The sequence below is a fragment of the Phalacrocorax carbo genome, chromosome 1, assembly GCF_963921805.1.
Source record: "Phalacrocorax carbo chromosome 1, bPhaCar2.1, whole genome shotgun sequence".
In the NCBI taxonomy this organism is placed as follows: domain Eukaryota; kingdom Metazoa; phylum Chordata; class Aves; order Suliformes; family Phalacrocoracidae; genus Phalacrocorax; species Phalacrocorax carbo.
The window spans coordinates 132,737,603-132,750,966 of NC_087513.1; the positions used below are offsets into that span (position 1 = coordinate 132,737,603).

Below are 13,364 nucleotides of genomic sequence, written 5' to 3' on the forward strand. Positions count from 1 at the left end.
CCAATTTGTATCAATGGTATAGCAATTTAAAGATCTGGGGACAGAGTCATCTTTATACATCTGATGTGTAAAGCATCAGATAATTCAGAAGTGTAGTGCAAGGACTGTAAATCAACACCAGAACTAGCCCTTCCTCTACTCATTAAATAATGCTCACAGTAAAACACAACAAGATATCTAGTGACAGTAATCACTGTGGCTTTTTTACCCGTGGCTTTTGCAACATAAAACCTCTAGACTACCCCAGCTATTTATCATACTAATCAAGAGAAATATTGCAAGTTTTTATATTCCTCTAGTAAATGATGGCATTTCAGCAATAACGTCCTGCTATAAGCGAGTGAAAAGCTCACTACTAAAATTAACAATAGCATTCGTAACAGAAAGACATACAAGAAACGCTAAATAAAAACGCAAATGAGAAGGTTAATTAAGCCAAACCAAAGACTAGGAACTACTGATAAAATTTTAACTTCAGAGACAAATTTTTCTGTTGTCACATTTCAGTATTTTAAGAGAATGGTATTCATAGCCCATTTTAAAAAGTTATGTTTTAAATAGCCTCTCATTTTGCGCTTCCGGAAAAAAACCCCAACACCCCTTGCCTTGCAACAAGACAAATAAATAAATAACGATGCAAACAAACAAACAGAAGAGAGAAAGCAGGACACTGCCTCCACATGAAATAGCTGAAGGTAAGCTAGGTAAGCTTTCCATAATAGGCAAAATTTTGAACTAACCCTATTAGTATCTTCTGTACAGTCTTCTCGTGACGAGCCAACAGATCTTGTGAGTGACTTATGCTGCACCTGTGGAGATAACAGTTGCAGGCTGTTTGCTCTGGCTGCCATCCCTTGCCCTATGCTTAAGCCACCCTCTGAGCCCTTTGACCTCACTCTGTCCCGGCTCACATACATAGAGTGTCTATGAGGGCGCTGCTGTGAAGAAAAAGGACTGGTATAACCTAGACCATAGGAAAAAGATTCATGTGGAGCAGACAGAGAGTGGGAATGGCTTCCATCCATGTGATCAGGCAGTTTTAACTCCTCCATTGTTTTGGAGTGTCTTGTTGATGGTCTTCGGGTATCCAGGGTACCCTCGCTGCGGTTATTCCTCCCGGACGGACTGAGCAAAGTTCTGTTATCACCGTGTCGGGGAGCAGTTGGACTGGTAGGAGAGTTCAAGTCCATACAGCTGGATGGAAAATACCTACTGCTGTTTGGTTCTGCAGCTTGGGCCCTGGCCTCAGAAAGGTTGCCCACGGATTTCGAGTCTGTCAGAACCCCATGGCTCTTTGACTTTGTCCGATACGAAGGACTCTTAGAAGACTGTGGGATAGTATCAATATAGCTGTGGCGACTGTGCTTATCGCCAGGCTGCAGTGTCCCAGTTTTGCTCTGAGAAGTTTCCATGAACGAGTGCCGGTTCTGCTGAGATCTGGTGTTAGACTTCAGATACTTTGTGCCTGGACCATCAGAACTTTTTGGGTCCACATTAAAATCAAATTCTGTTTTTGCCTTTGTTTCCTTTGGGCTGAGGAGATGCGGCATGTTATTATTGGCTAGATCCTTGTTGCCAGATCCAGGTGTGTTGCTTGATTTTTTTGTATGCATTGGACTATGTGCAGCTCCAGGAAGGTTTCCATTTAAAAAGCTTTCATTTGCTGGAAGACCCTCTTCTCTTGGGCCGCCAACCCCTAGTGTCTGTATATCCTTGCTGTTTGATCTGTGGTGTGACTGCAAAGCAGAACTTTTGCTGGCTTGGTTTCTACATTAAAATGCATAAAGAAGCATTAATATACCAGATTACATATTAATGCATTAATAACTTCAACAAAAGTACACTCATTTCAGAAGGGGGTTGCCATTTAAAAACACAAAATTTAACTGCAGTTAAGATCAAATACTGCCAACTAGGCATCAGAAGTTCCACTAAAATAACAGACTTGCAAATGTTAGTACATTGTTGTTTCTTTCTGGTTATATCCTGATGGACAAACTCAGCTTTGATTAATGGATTTTGCTGACAAAAATAATGAGGATATAAAATCCAATCATAGAAATTCCAACATATATTTACACATTTATGCACGTGTGTGAGTAATATATGTGCACACCAATAATGTAAGCACTACATTATGAAAATTAGCTGTATATCCACTGAAAAAAAATCTTAAATACACCTGGCATATCAAAGGGAAGGTAGAACAATAAAGTGTGCCAGCCCTGTCAAAAAACCCCCGCTACAATCAATGCTCCAGGCCATCTAATCTATGTCTGATTTGTAGGGGGATGGGAGAGAAGGGGGAGAAGAGGATGTTGTGCTGATAAGGACATCCAGATGGAGTGAGCCTGAGCTCAGTGCAGCAAAGCAAGCAATTAACACCAAACCCAAAACCAGATCTACCACAGGAACCCCAACTTTTTGGAACTTGGCACTATCCCAGTTCTTGGCACTAACTTGGAACTAACTCATCCCCAGAGCTGCACCCAAAATGCTCTGCAACAAGACTGACTTGGTGCAGGGCCACTAGGTGATGTTCTTAACCTCTACTCTACTTTCCAGCTCTCCTGGTTTTGGGATTACGGGACTGAGATACATGTTGGCTTTGCAAACACTCAGCCTGAATGTATTTGAGCAGGATTTATTATCTCCGGTTTTCTGGCATAAAATCAGTTCTGCTTCTGGACTTATGGTATCATTGCAAACTAGCCATGACTGAGCAGTAATGTAGCTGTACTTGTTAGCCTTGACGGACCTAGGCTGGCTGCGAGCAGTTAACTTATTTCTGTATCAAATGTATGATAATGTAACTCAGATATATTACTGAGGGTTAAAGTGAGAGCTCACTGTACAGATGAGTTTTTACCTTTGCTGGTAATTATAACTGGATAATGCTAGCCATTTTTATACTCAGGATTTTTGTGTTACCCACTTTCAGGGATCTAATTATGTACTCTATTACAGTTTCTAGAAATTTAGCAATTTTAATGCCAGTTTAAAATACTTTTTAGTTAAAAGGAAGTATATTTTTTTAAAACTTAGAGATATAAGGAACCTACTAATTTTAACCCAAGCAACTAGGCAAGCCTTTGTATTAGACAAGAGTTTCCTATGGATCTAGGTTTTCCTTTTTGATGCCACTTCTCTAATGGTATCCTAAATACTTATAAGGGCAGCTAAAACTTTTTGGTGTTTATCTCCAAACAAGTATAGATTGTAAACGTCATCATCGCAAATCTTAAAATGAGGAGTAATTTTTTGAATCTCACAGGAAGAGCTGAAGAAAAACATGGCTAGGATTAAAAGCCACTACCATTCTGCATGCTTCAGAGGGCAACCTTTAGGAAAGCTTTTGTCAGAGGAATACCATGAGGCTTTTGTACTGAAGTATTTTATCCACCAATAAGCCTGGTTCGTTGATGTATTAAAATCAAGTGGTTTCTCTCAAGCTATGTTGGTTCAACAAGGGAGTCTCTGAGCAAATACACCCTGCTTTAAGTTCAAGGAGACTAGACTTGATTCATAACTGCAACTGCAGACAAAATTCCATTCATCCCCAATTTGGAGCATGATCAATAAGCACAGTTTTCAGGACATTTACCTGATAAATATCTGTGTGAACTTCGAACTTTCAAATATCGAAACCTTGAACAGATTTGCACATGTACAGTAATGGTGGCATTCCAAAGAAAAGAGCATTCCTTTGGAATCTCAGGCATCCTCCAAGCCACACAATTCCTACTGTTCTTCAAGAAAAAGGCTAACATTTTTTTAAGATGGGTAAGCCAGCTTATTTTTCCTTTGTCATATCAGAAATGGCTTGAATGTTGTCTCTGGTTTTTGTTTTTTTTTTTTTTTTTTTCCAAGAAGCATTCAGCCTGATGCAGAAAGTAAAAATTTCAACTTGAATAGCTATAATACAGTAAAACTGTGGCTACTTCCTTTATTTGGTGAGGCAACATGGAGTATATATGTCTCAACATGCCTAAACTGTCAAATGACTACTTTTCTTTTCTTGTAGATGATGATGTATGTAAGCACGATGGCAACTCACTCATTGGCAGAGCAAACATCACTGATGACGGTGACATGACTACGTTTACCTGTTAGATAACGTGTTGCTGTCTACGTGGTAAGGTTTTCTCTTAGCTGACCGCGAAGGTGAGCTTCCACAGCGATCCAAGAGTCTTTGGGTTTGAAACGAAGGATGGTTCAAACATTGTTCTGTCAAATATCTGTCTGCTGGATCTAGCTTCAGTAAGTTCTTTGGAAAACAAATCCCAGAGTTTAAATGTTAGTATCTGATTTCGCATCAGCAAAAAATATAATAAAATAAAGAACATTATTGGGATAAATTTTTAATCTCCAGAGTTTCTGTGATTAGATGTAACTGCTAGAATAATTCCATGTTGCATTTAACTACATATGTTACAAAATAAACCCCTACAAAATCTATGTTCTACTGAAGAGATGGAAGGCCTCAGCCTTGCTTATTATGAAACATATATATGCTATATTTATATATTGAATATATATACACATACATATACAATTATATATGTGTGCTTAAAAGAAGAATATCTAAAATTTTAAGAATGTTTTATGTATATACCTATATATGTTTAAAATATATGTATTTCAAACATATATTTCAGGCTATAGATTACGGCAATATTGTTTAGAATGAAAAATATGAAATCTACCAATAATAAAATACTAAAATGAAATAGGCTTTACAAACAAATAGAACAAGCATATGGGAACATTCTCACATAAACAAAAATAGTCTCTTAAAGTTAGTATTTTTAAAATTATACAAATATAGTAGTTTTGTTTTTTACTTCTACAGTTCAAGTCCACCCATATTTCTAAAGAATCAGCTGAACTGTTTACAATGCACTCAGAATAACATTTGCCTTATAATTCTGTTAGATCTGCTGTGATTCTAAACAAACACACTTTCTGACATGCAGAAAATATTTAATCACAAAACTGAAAACCAGGAGGTTGGGTGTTTTGATAAGTTTGAAAGGTTTCTTGCAGGAACAGGGCAATACAAAACTTAACTTGGAATATTTGAACATGCATGACTGTCAGCAAGGATAAAAGTTTGAATGGCTATTATGTAAAAAGAATAGCTAGTTTTTAAGGGTTATATAGGTTGAATAGAGAACAACTCTATGTGTAGATAGGTGTGTGCATACACACACACCCCGCATATCTGTGTATGTATTGACACAGTATTCAGCCACTTGACCACAAACTGGTTTTCCCTTCACGGGATCCCTGCACTTCAAAATGGAAAATGCTCAGGAAACAAAGCAAGTGGTAAACTACGTTCCTACGTGGTTTTGTCATACAGTATGCAGCATCTTCCTTTCTCAAGTGACAAACTGTGTACTGAATGATTAACTTTTTCTTCCCCCCTTTTTTCTGGTGCTCATCACCACAGTGGCTCAAATGGCCCAAACAAATAATAGAAGGGCACAGGTGATTTTTCGCATTCCTCCTCAGAAGAGAGGATAATCAGAGGCTTCCCTCAAGTGCCTGTACACTAATTTGCAGCGCTTGGACCACAAGCAAGGAGAACTAATAGTCCATAGGGAATCACAAGGCTGTAAACCTGCCTGGAATCACAGAGAAGTAGTGGCACAGGGCTCATGGCTGAGGCATGGTCACTGATGGGTACAGCTGGCTTCAGAAGAAAGGGGGTGGGGAGGGAGAAGAGTGACACTCCATATAATTGAGTTCCCAGTTGGTATCAAATGGCAACATGAAACATCAGGTATATCCATTGACAGTCTCTGAGTCAGGATTAGAAGGGAAAGCAACATTTTTGATGTTATGGTGGGGGTTTGCTACCAACTACGCAAATGAAAAGCATGAGGAAGATGAAGAGGACAACTCTCTACAACAAGAAGCAGAGGCGCCCTGATCACAGGTCCTCAACCTCATGGCAGACTTCAACTATCCAGACATCCAGCCTGTGTAGATGATCCAGGAGATTTCTCAACTATGTTGGTGGCAATTTCCTAGTGCAGCTGCTGGAGAGGTAAATCAGCCAAGGGTAGGACTTCACTCTACATGACCTGCTGCTCACCAACAGTAAAGTACTGGTGACAAATCTCTTCAGAGAAGACAGTCTGAGCTGTAGCAACCATGAGACGATTACAGTTATGATTCAACAAAAGGTGGGAAGATAGGCACCAGGACTTCACAAGAGCAAACTTCAGCTTCTATAGAGAATTACTGGGCAGAATCTCCTGAAAAACTGCCAGAGGAAAGTTGTCCAGGAGAACCACTTGAATTTTTATGAGAGTTCAGGGACAAAGCATCTTATCGTACAGAAGACCACAAAATTTTGCATAAGGTCAGGTTGACTAAACAGGGAGTTTCTTAATGAGCGAAAGTGCAAAACAGGAGTGCATAAGAACTAGAGTCAAGGACAGCATACAAAGGCGGACTATAAAAGCACTGTGTTAGCACAAAGGATAGGCCACTTCAGAAGGCCAAAGTCCAGCTGGAGATAAGGCAAGAGAAGAACATCAAGGGTAAAAATAAGGAGTTCTACATGTTCTATTCTAGTAGAACAGAAGCTCAGAGAACATGCATGTCTGGTGCTGAATGGGGGAAAACAACTGAATGACAGATGATGTGAAAAAGACTGAAATACTTGGGTTTTTTGCCCAAGCCATCACATGCAAAACCAGCTCCCAACTCCCAAATGCATGCTTACAAAACAGCATGATCTGTGAAGGAGAGGGGAGAAGAGGAGCAACAAAGCAATTGGGCCAGATGAATGCTTCTTCATTATGCTAGTCCAGAAATGCTCTCTAAATAGATATAAATCAAGTACTTATTACTTTAGCTGACATAAGTTGAAGAGTGGGTTTTTTTGATAATTTAATAATCAGACCTGAGGTTCCTGAGAATGCAGATAATGAGGAACACACCAAGCATGTGTGCCATGACATGTGCCAGACTGTCCAGCATCTGGAGAAGAGACAGGCATACAGCAAAGTATGTGCAGCATTTGTAGCATGCAACTTAACCACAAGTCTCTTCTGTTCTCTTCTTGTAGCCTTCTGCTCATTCTTTGGTGGATTTCTGCTGGCTACATCAATACTGCTAGAAGGAAGTAAACACCCGAGTATACCACAAAGCAGACAACCTCTGGTTTCCAAGACAACTGCCACAGACGGTCTTGGGACCACACAATTAATTTGGATTTGATTAGCCATATCCACGCTTCAGATTTGTCCCAGATTGCCTTTAATTCTTAGGTGTACACCTGTTATTCTAAACCTAATTTTTGACACTACGACTTTTTTTTCTTCAGCTTACTGTGGATGAAATAACAGGAGGGTTGTACTGCAGCTTACCAAGGTGACACTTTTATAGTATAATAATAATAAGGACAACAATATGTGTTGCACACCCAGGAATACAGCACAAATACATAGCACAATGCTTTACAGTGTTTGGCCATTTTGAAGGGAGCCAGCTTCTCCTGATCCCCTGTAAGAAACTATCTCAGGACCATATCCTACTTTGGCCATGGGTAACTTGCTGACTTACTCCAAAACAGGACTGAAGAGTAACTTAACATACACGATGTGTAGAGGTGAGTGATAGCAAGCAGATTAAGTACTCAGGTTAAAAAAAATTACTGCACATCAACTTTGTTTTTGACAACTGTCCACATCCTCACGCTATCCAACAACAAATGAACAACTCAGGTTAGCCTAACACTCTGTGGATTTATCTATATTTCTTATGGGTTGACAACTCATACTCCAGCATTATTAAGGTAACCTGTGCACCTGAATATATGTCAGTGCGAATGTGTATTGCTGCAAATGATGGTGATTCTTTTGTCTGGACTATGTATTGTTTATCAAATCAGTCAAATTTGAACCGCCTCTTCTGGCATTTGCAAAGGGTGTTTCCCGATTCCCAGGAAATATCAAGCCTTGCTACAAACAATAGTGATATCAAAATATCTCAGAAGGAAGTTAAGAAGTACTTTTAAGATGTATTATATTAGGAAACAAAGATGAAAAGTCACTTAGATCTTTCCCTACACAATACAGACAGAAAATAAAATACATTTTCTTACCTTCATAAGATCAAGCAAAACACCACTTAAAATTCCCAGGTATCTTCTCTCTAAAGACTGTGGATGATTGACTGCTGGAAACTGTAAAAATAATATAGTATAAATATACTGAGAATGTGAAAAAGTTGTACATGAATACAATGTTTCAAGAATAGGAGCTACACAGTGAATAAAGGCATGCAGTTAATAGGAGTCATACACACTGAAAAAGTTAGTGGTTTATTAAGTATTACAAAACATTATAATGAAACAAATAACTGTTGATGTATGATATACATCTAGTCAACCAAAGAAAATAATCTTATTAGTAGGGCAGTCAAGGAACCTCTCTCAAATGAGAAATAATCAACTTAGACTGATAAATGTGTTTCTGGCATTATGACTGACAGGAAGTGGGAGGTTTAAAACAGATTCAGAAATAACATAAGTAAAATAGACTTTAAAAAAGGATTAAAAATAGTTTTGAGAGAATTTGAGAGTGCCAATACAGTACTAAGTGAAAACCAAGTATTAACAGACAATTCTAAAATGTTTTTAGTGAAAAAAATCAAACCCCCAAAGGTTTAAGGTTCAGGATTACTCCTGCGGTCAGGCTGCAGTAAGACTGGCAACACCATGAGAAGCAGTGCTCATTGCTGGAGGGCATCTTTTGTCACCTAGAGTCTGGACAAAACTTGATGAAGGCAGTATTTGAAGCTAATCCTTTCTGGGAAGAACAGGACAGGCATGGATGATTTGAAGAAAATAAAATAAAGCACAAAATTGTTGTGGGGATTTTTGTTTTGGGTTTGGTTTTTTTTTTTGCTTGCTTTGTAAACAAGGCAAGTGTCAAACAAATTGAAGACAGAATCTCTTCTTTTTATCAAAGTAAAGAAAAAGTTGCTCAATATTTCATTGCTATAATGTAATGTCAAGTATAATGAGTTGAAAAGAAACCGAAAACAGAGATCCATTTCCAGACTGTGGCACATGTTGAACCAACAGCAAACAAATAGATAAACTGATTTCAGTGAGGTAAATCCAAAATTTAAAACTAAACAATACGCCAGTGTTTTCAGAATTAGAAATTAAGGCTGGGTTTCCAACAGAGGCATAGAAAAAACCTCATGGATCCAACTTATGCTGATTTTAGAGGAAAATTATGCATTTGAATACCAGAGAAGCCTCTGGAAAAAAGCAAACCAAAGCAAAACAACAATCATCCAGTCTCTTGGCATTAATCAGTTTATCCAAAACTATGCAACTGAGATCCAGACACTTTGTTAGCAGTTCCCAGGGTCATGGAATTTGCCTAATACTATGCAAGTGTTTCAATTGCAGCCTGGCTTGATCCCATCCACATCCTATGTTTTTTTCTGAAGAGTTCTCTTAAGCTAATGCACCAAAGCAGGAACACTGACAATAGGAAGCATGCAGTGTTCTCATCTACCGGTACATAAAAGCCATCACTATATGTCCAGATAGGCTCAAGTCATCCATAAAATATAACCTCATAAAATACTGCCTTATAGTTAAAAATCACTGAAAATACAAGAAAACGGCAAAAATTAAGTCAGGATTAAGACAGACAACAGCAACAAAAAAAAAATCAGCAAACATGAAGATAAATGAACGTTTTATGTGGAAGTTCGCTATAGTATAAAACCATATGAGAACTATGTTTGGTCTAAAACATCAATGAGCAGGAAGTCTTAAGAACTTTTATTCCTTTACTTTTACTTGTGCATTTTTCAGCTCTCCCTTACATTTAGGTATTGTAACAGTTAGGTGCATATATTTATATGTTCATCTTCCTCAGATTAAATACTAACTTCAAACCCTATGGTTTAAAGAGCAACCCACTACAAACACCCATTTCCAAAAATCCATTTTATTTGGAAGCAAACTGCATTGCATGTGCACCATATGCATACAAGTGTTAGAACACTACGAATTGCTGCCCACCATTTGTATTTTCATTACTTTCCATAAAACACATTATGTGAACTTTGAAGGAAAATGAATGAACATTTGTTTGAATGTGTTTGTTCCTAAATAGTGTCTGTATTTTCCTTCTTACTTCGCTTTCTTTTGAAATAGCTTACTAATGATTGAGAATTTTAAGTCCGAGTCTGCTATGTTGATCTTAGATAGTAACTTAGGTGAACCAAGACTTCCGTGCCTCCACTTTTAACATGAACCAAATGGCAAAATATTCTTGTCTTCATACAGAATGACCATCATAAAGAAGGTTTTACATCTGGAATGATCAGAGAAATGTGAAAATGTGCCGAAGCCATGCAAAGCAGTAATATGAGATGACTACTCACTGTGATCGTTCAGATTCTCCAACTTGTGTGTGTGTGAGTGTATATATATATGCATGGAGGAAATGAGCAGGAAGAGAAGACAGGAAGTTTGCAAATGAGCATCTGTATACATGTGCATGTGGTGCTGGAGCACGCATATTAGAATTTTTAAAATCCTGTCCTACAATATGGTAGTACTCACAGTTACAGTAATGTAGAAATTCACAAAACCTAAACATATGGATAAACCATTCCACATCATGGGCTAGTTTCTGTCTTGTGAACACTCAGCGCCAGATCCAGCTTGTAAATAATAATTTGCATGATCACAGCATACCTTCTATCAGCTATGCATGGGCTAGTTTCTGTCTTGTGAACACTCAGCGCCAGATCCAGCTTGTAAATAATAATTTGCATGATCACAGCATACCTTCTATCAGCTATGCAACAGAAAATCTTCTGCTATTAAGCACTATGCTACATTCACAAAAATGTACTATTAAGGTTGTCTTATAGCATGGAATAATTTTTTCCCATGAGATAACTAATGAATATCACATTCTGAACCAACATTTTTTGGTAGTATTTTTCATTTTTAAGCCATTATTCAGACTTTGCTTCAGTACTCAAAAACTACTCTCTATTAGAAGGCATATGTCACTGTCGTCATCATTAGTATCCTGACTTTACAGATGGGGCTAAGAAGGCAGGAACATGTCTGAGGCCAAGTAATAAACCATTGATCCAGGATGAGAACAGTGACATAACTCTCAACTCTGTGCTAATCATATTAGGTCCATGCTGTCTTCTTGAATTACTGTATTTTAAAGCTACAAAATAAAGATACTTCATTTTCATCCTAAGACACTACAGAGCATTTATCCAAGTAAGATTATACTGCACAACTAGAACTGCTATGAAATAATGTTGAAGAGGCAGTAATTTATTTTGCTTATGATTGACTTTTAAAGCATTACTTTCCTGATAAGGGGTATAAATTTTTTAAAATAGAAAATCCCATCCAGCCCACTGTTCTAAACAGGATCAAATACACACAGGACATTGCAAGAAATGGTTGTCTAATCTTTTTTTAAACCCTACACTGATGGAGGTTATACAAATTTCAACAAAAACTCTTAGGAGTTAGCTATCCTTGTAGCTAAAATAATTATCCTAAAACCTTAAGCAACTATTTCTTTTCTTACCACCATCAGCTAAACCCAATTTACGGCGATGATTAACATGTCTTAAGACTACTAGGTCCCCCTCTTTCCCCTTCTCATTCTCTAAGTTTTCTCTCTACAAAGTAAAACTCAAACCTCAAGTCCTTAGCACAGATCAGGTCTCCTAAAGCCTCGGTATGTCTTCTTTACAGGATTTTACACTAACAATTCCAGGCCATTTTACCAAGATCATAAATTCACCTTTCTAAGCAACATTCATTAATAAAAAATGACCACCAAAACTGAGTTACAAGAAAACATGAGTACAATCACTGACCAGGTATTGTTTAAGATAACAGAGCTACTACTTTCATATCACTTCAGGGATTCTGCCATATCGCATGTCCCAACTTGGCCAGTTTCTCCACACGAGTGAGTCTCTGTCATTACATGGTACTGGCAAACCCCTGCAAGGGGAACAATGCTGTCAGCAGGAAGAGCTTTTTTACTCATGTGGCTATACCAACTCCCCAGGAATACATCAAAAGCCAAAAAGCTCTTCTGCCATAATAGCTGCATCTATGGCCCAGATTTTTCCAACATACTAGCCTGAAGACAGCAGGCATGGATTTTCCACATCCTGAACTGACAGAGCTATGCCACTAAACTCCACAGTGCAAACCTGGCAGGGTAATGCTAAACTGGGTTGTAAATGCTAACTTGCATGCCAAAAAAGTCAAAGAAATGAAATTTTTTAATCAACAGTTAACAGTAAAACAAAGATATTTATACAACTCAACACTAGTGTAATCAGAATTTTACTTCGAATTATGAATGCCTTATAATCTAAGTATCCTATACTTACACAGAAACACATGCAATAGATAATGCACAACATAAATGGAATGAACCTTCACAGCAACAATGACAACAGTGTAAATATTGTGTGAATAAAAAAAAAAGAAAAAAAATTAAAAAGAACAAAGCTTTCTCTTACCCGCAAGCCATGGAAGCGTGGGTTGCTGTAGAAGAGCTTCATCTGCTCGGCTGGCAGCGGGCCTAGCACCTTCTGAATGGTAAAGAGCTGGTCAATCTCGCTCTCACCAGGAAACAAGGGCTGCCCGTCACTCAGCTCTCCTAGGATACAGCCTACAGACCACATATCCACAGCCTTTCCATAAGGGGCTCTGTAAAGTGAACATACAATGTTTTTCACCCACTGACACTGTTTCAATTTATTGGCCATGTTTCCTATGGCCTGCTTCCTTACAACACAGAAGAATAAACTTTGATATTAAAGAAACTACCTCAAATATCAAGCCCTCTGTTTCTGCCCTGGATTGCCTGATGTATCACTCCTTGAAAAGGCAGGAGAGGAATTCTCAAGTACCCCAGGGATCTGGTTACCTTTGTGAAAAAACTTACATAAAAGAAAATCTTTTTGACTGAGAAGCCATTACTATTCCACGTCAAACTAGCACTAACTTCCCTTCCCTCCAGGGGTTAATGACTGTGCTCTATTTCTACATTACATTTCTTTTTCCATTGTGCTTAATAGGTGGATAAGCATACTGGGTCTGGCCACTGGGAGAACAGAATTGTAGGAAATCTTTGTTTCGGCATCCATGCAGTGAAAATTTAATTAGAAAACAGAATGCCCCTGAAAACTATCTCTTAAAAAAACACAGGTAAGGAAGCAATGACAGCATCATAAAATAAGTAATTCCTGTTTTGGAGCAAAGCCACAGGTAGGGTTTTGGGGAGAAATTCTGATGGATGGTCTCCGTGTAT

General features: G+C 38.1%; 1 protein-coding gene across 4 annotated transcripts in view; it reads right to left on the reverse strand.

The window, feature by feature from the left end:
• CDKL5 (cyclin dependent kinase like 5) overlaps window positions 1-13,364 on the reverse strand; it is a 142,221-nt gene that overhangs the window by 26,338 nt on the left and 102,519 nt on the right. For all 4 annotated transcript variants that reach the window (XM_064474700.1, XM_064474684.1, XM_064474693.1 and 1 more), the window contains exons 9-12: window positions 12,571-12,760; window positions 8,123-8,203; window positions 4,107-4,267; window positions 741-1,767 (exon numbers count right to left, since the gene is read on the reverse strand). In XM_064474700.1, the coding sequence (XP_064330770.1) occupies window positions 741-1,767; window positions 4,107-4,267; window positions 8,123-8,203; window positions 12,571-12,760 (1,459 nt within the window). The remainder of the gene's footprint in view (window positions 1-740; window positions 1,768-4,106; window positions 4,268-8,122; window positions 8,204-12,570; window positions 12,761-13,364) is intronic.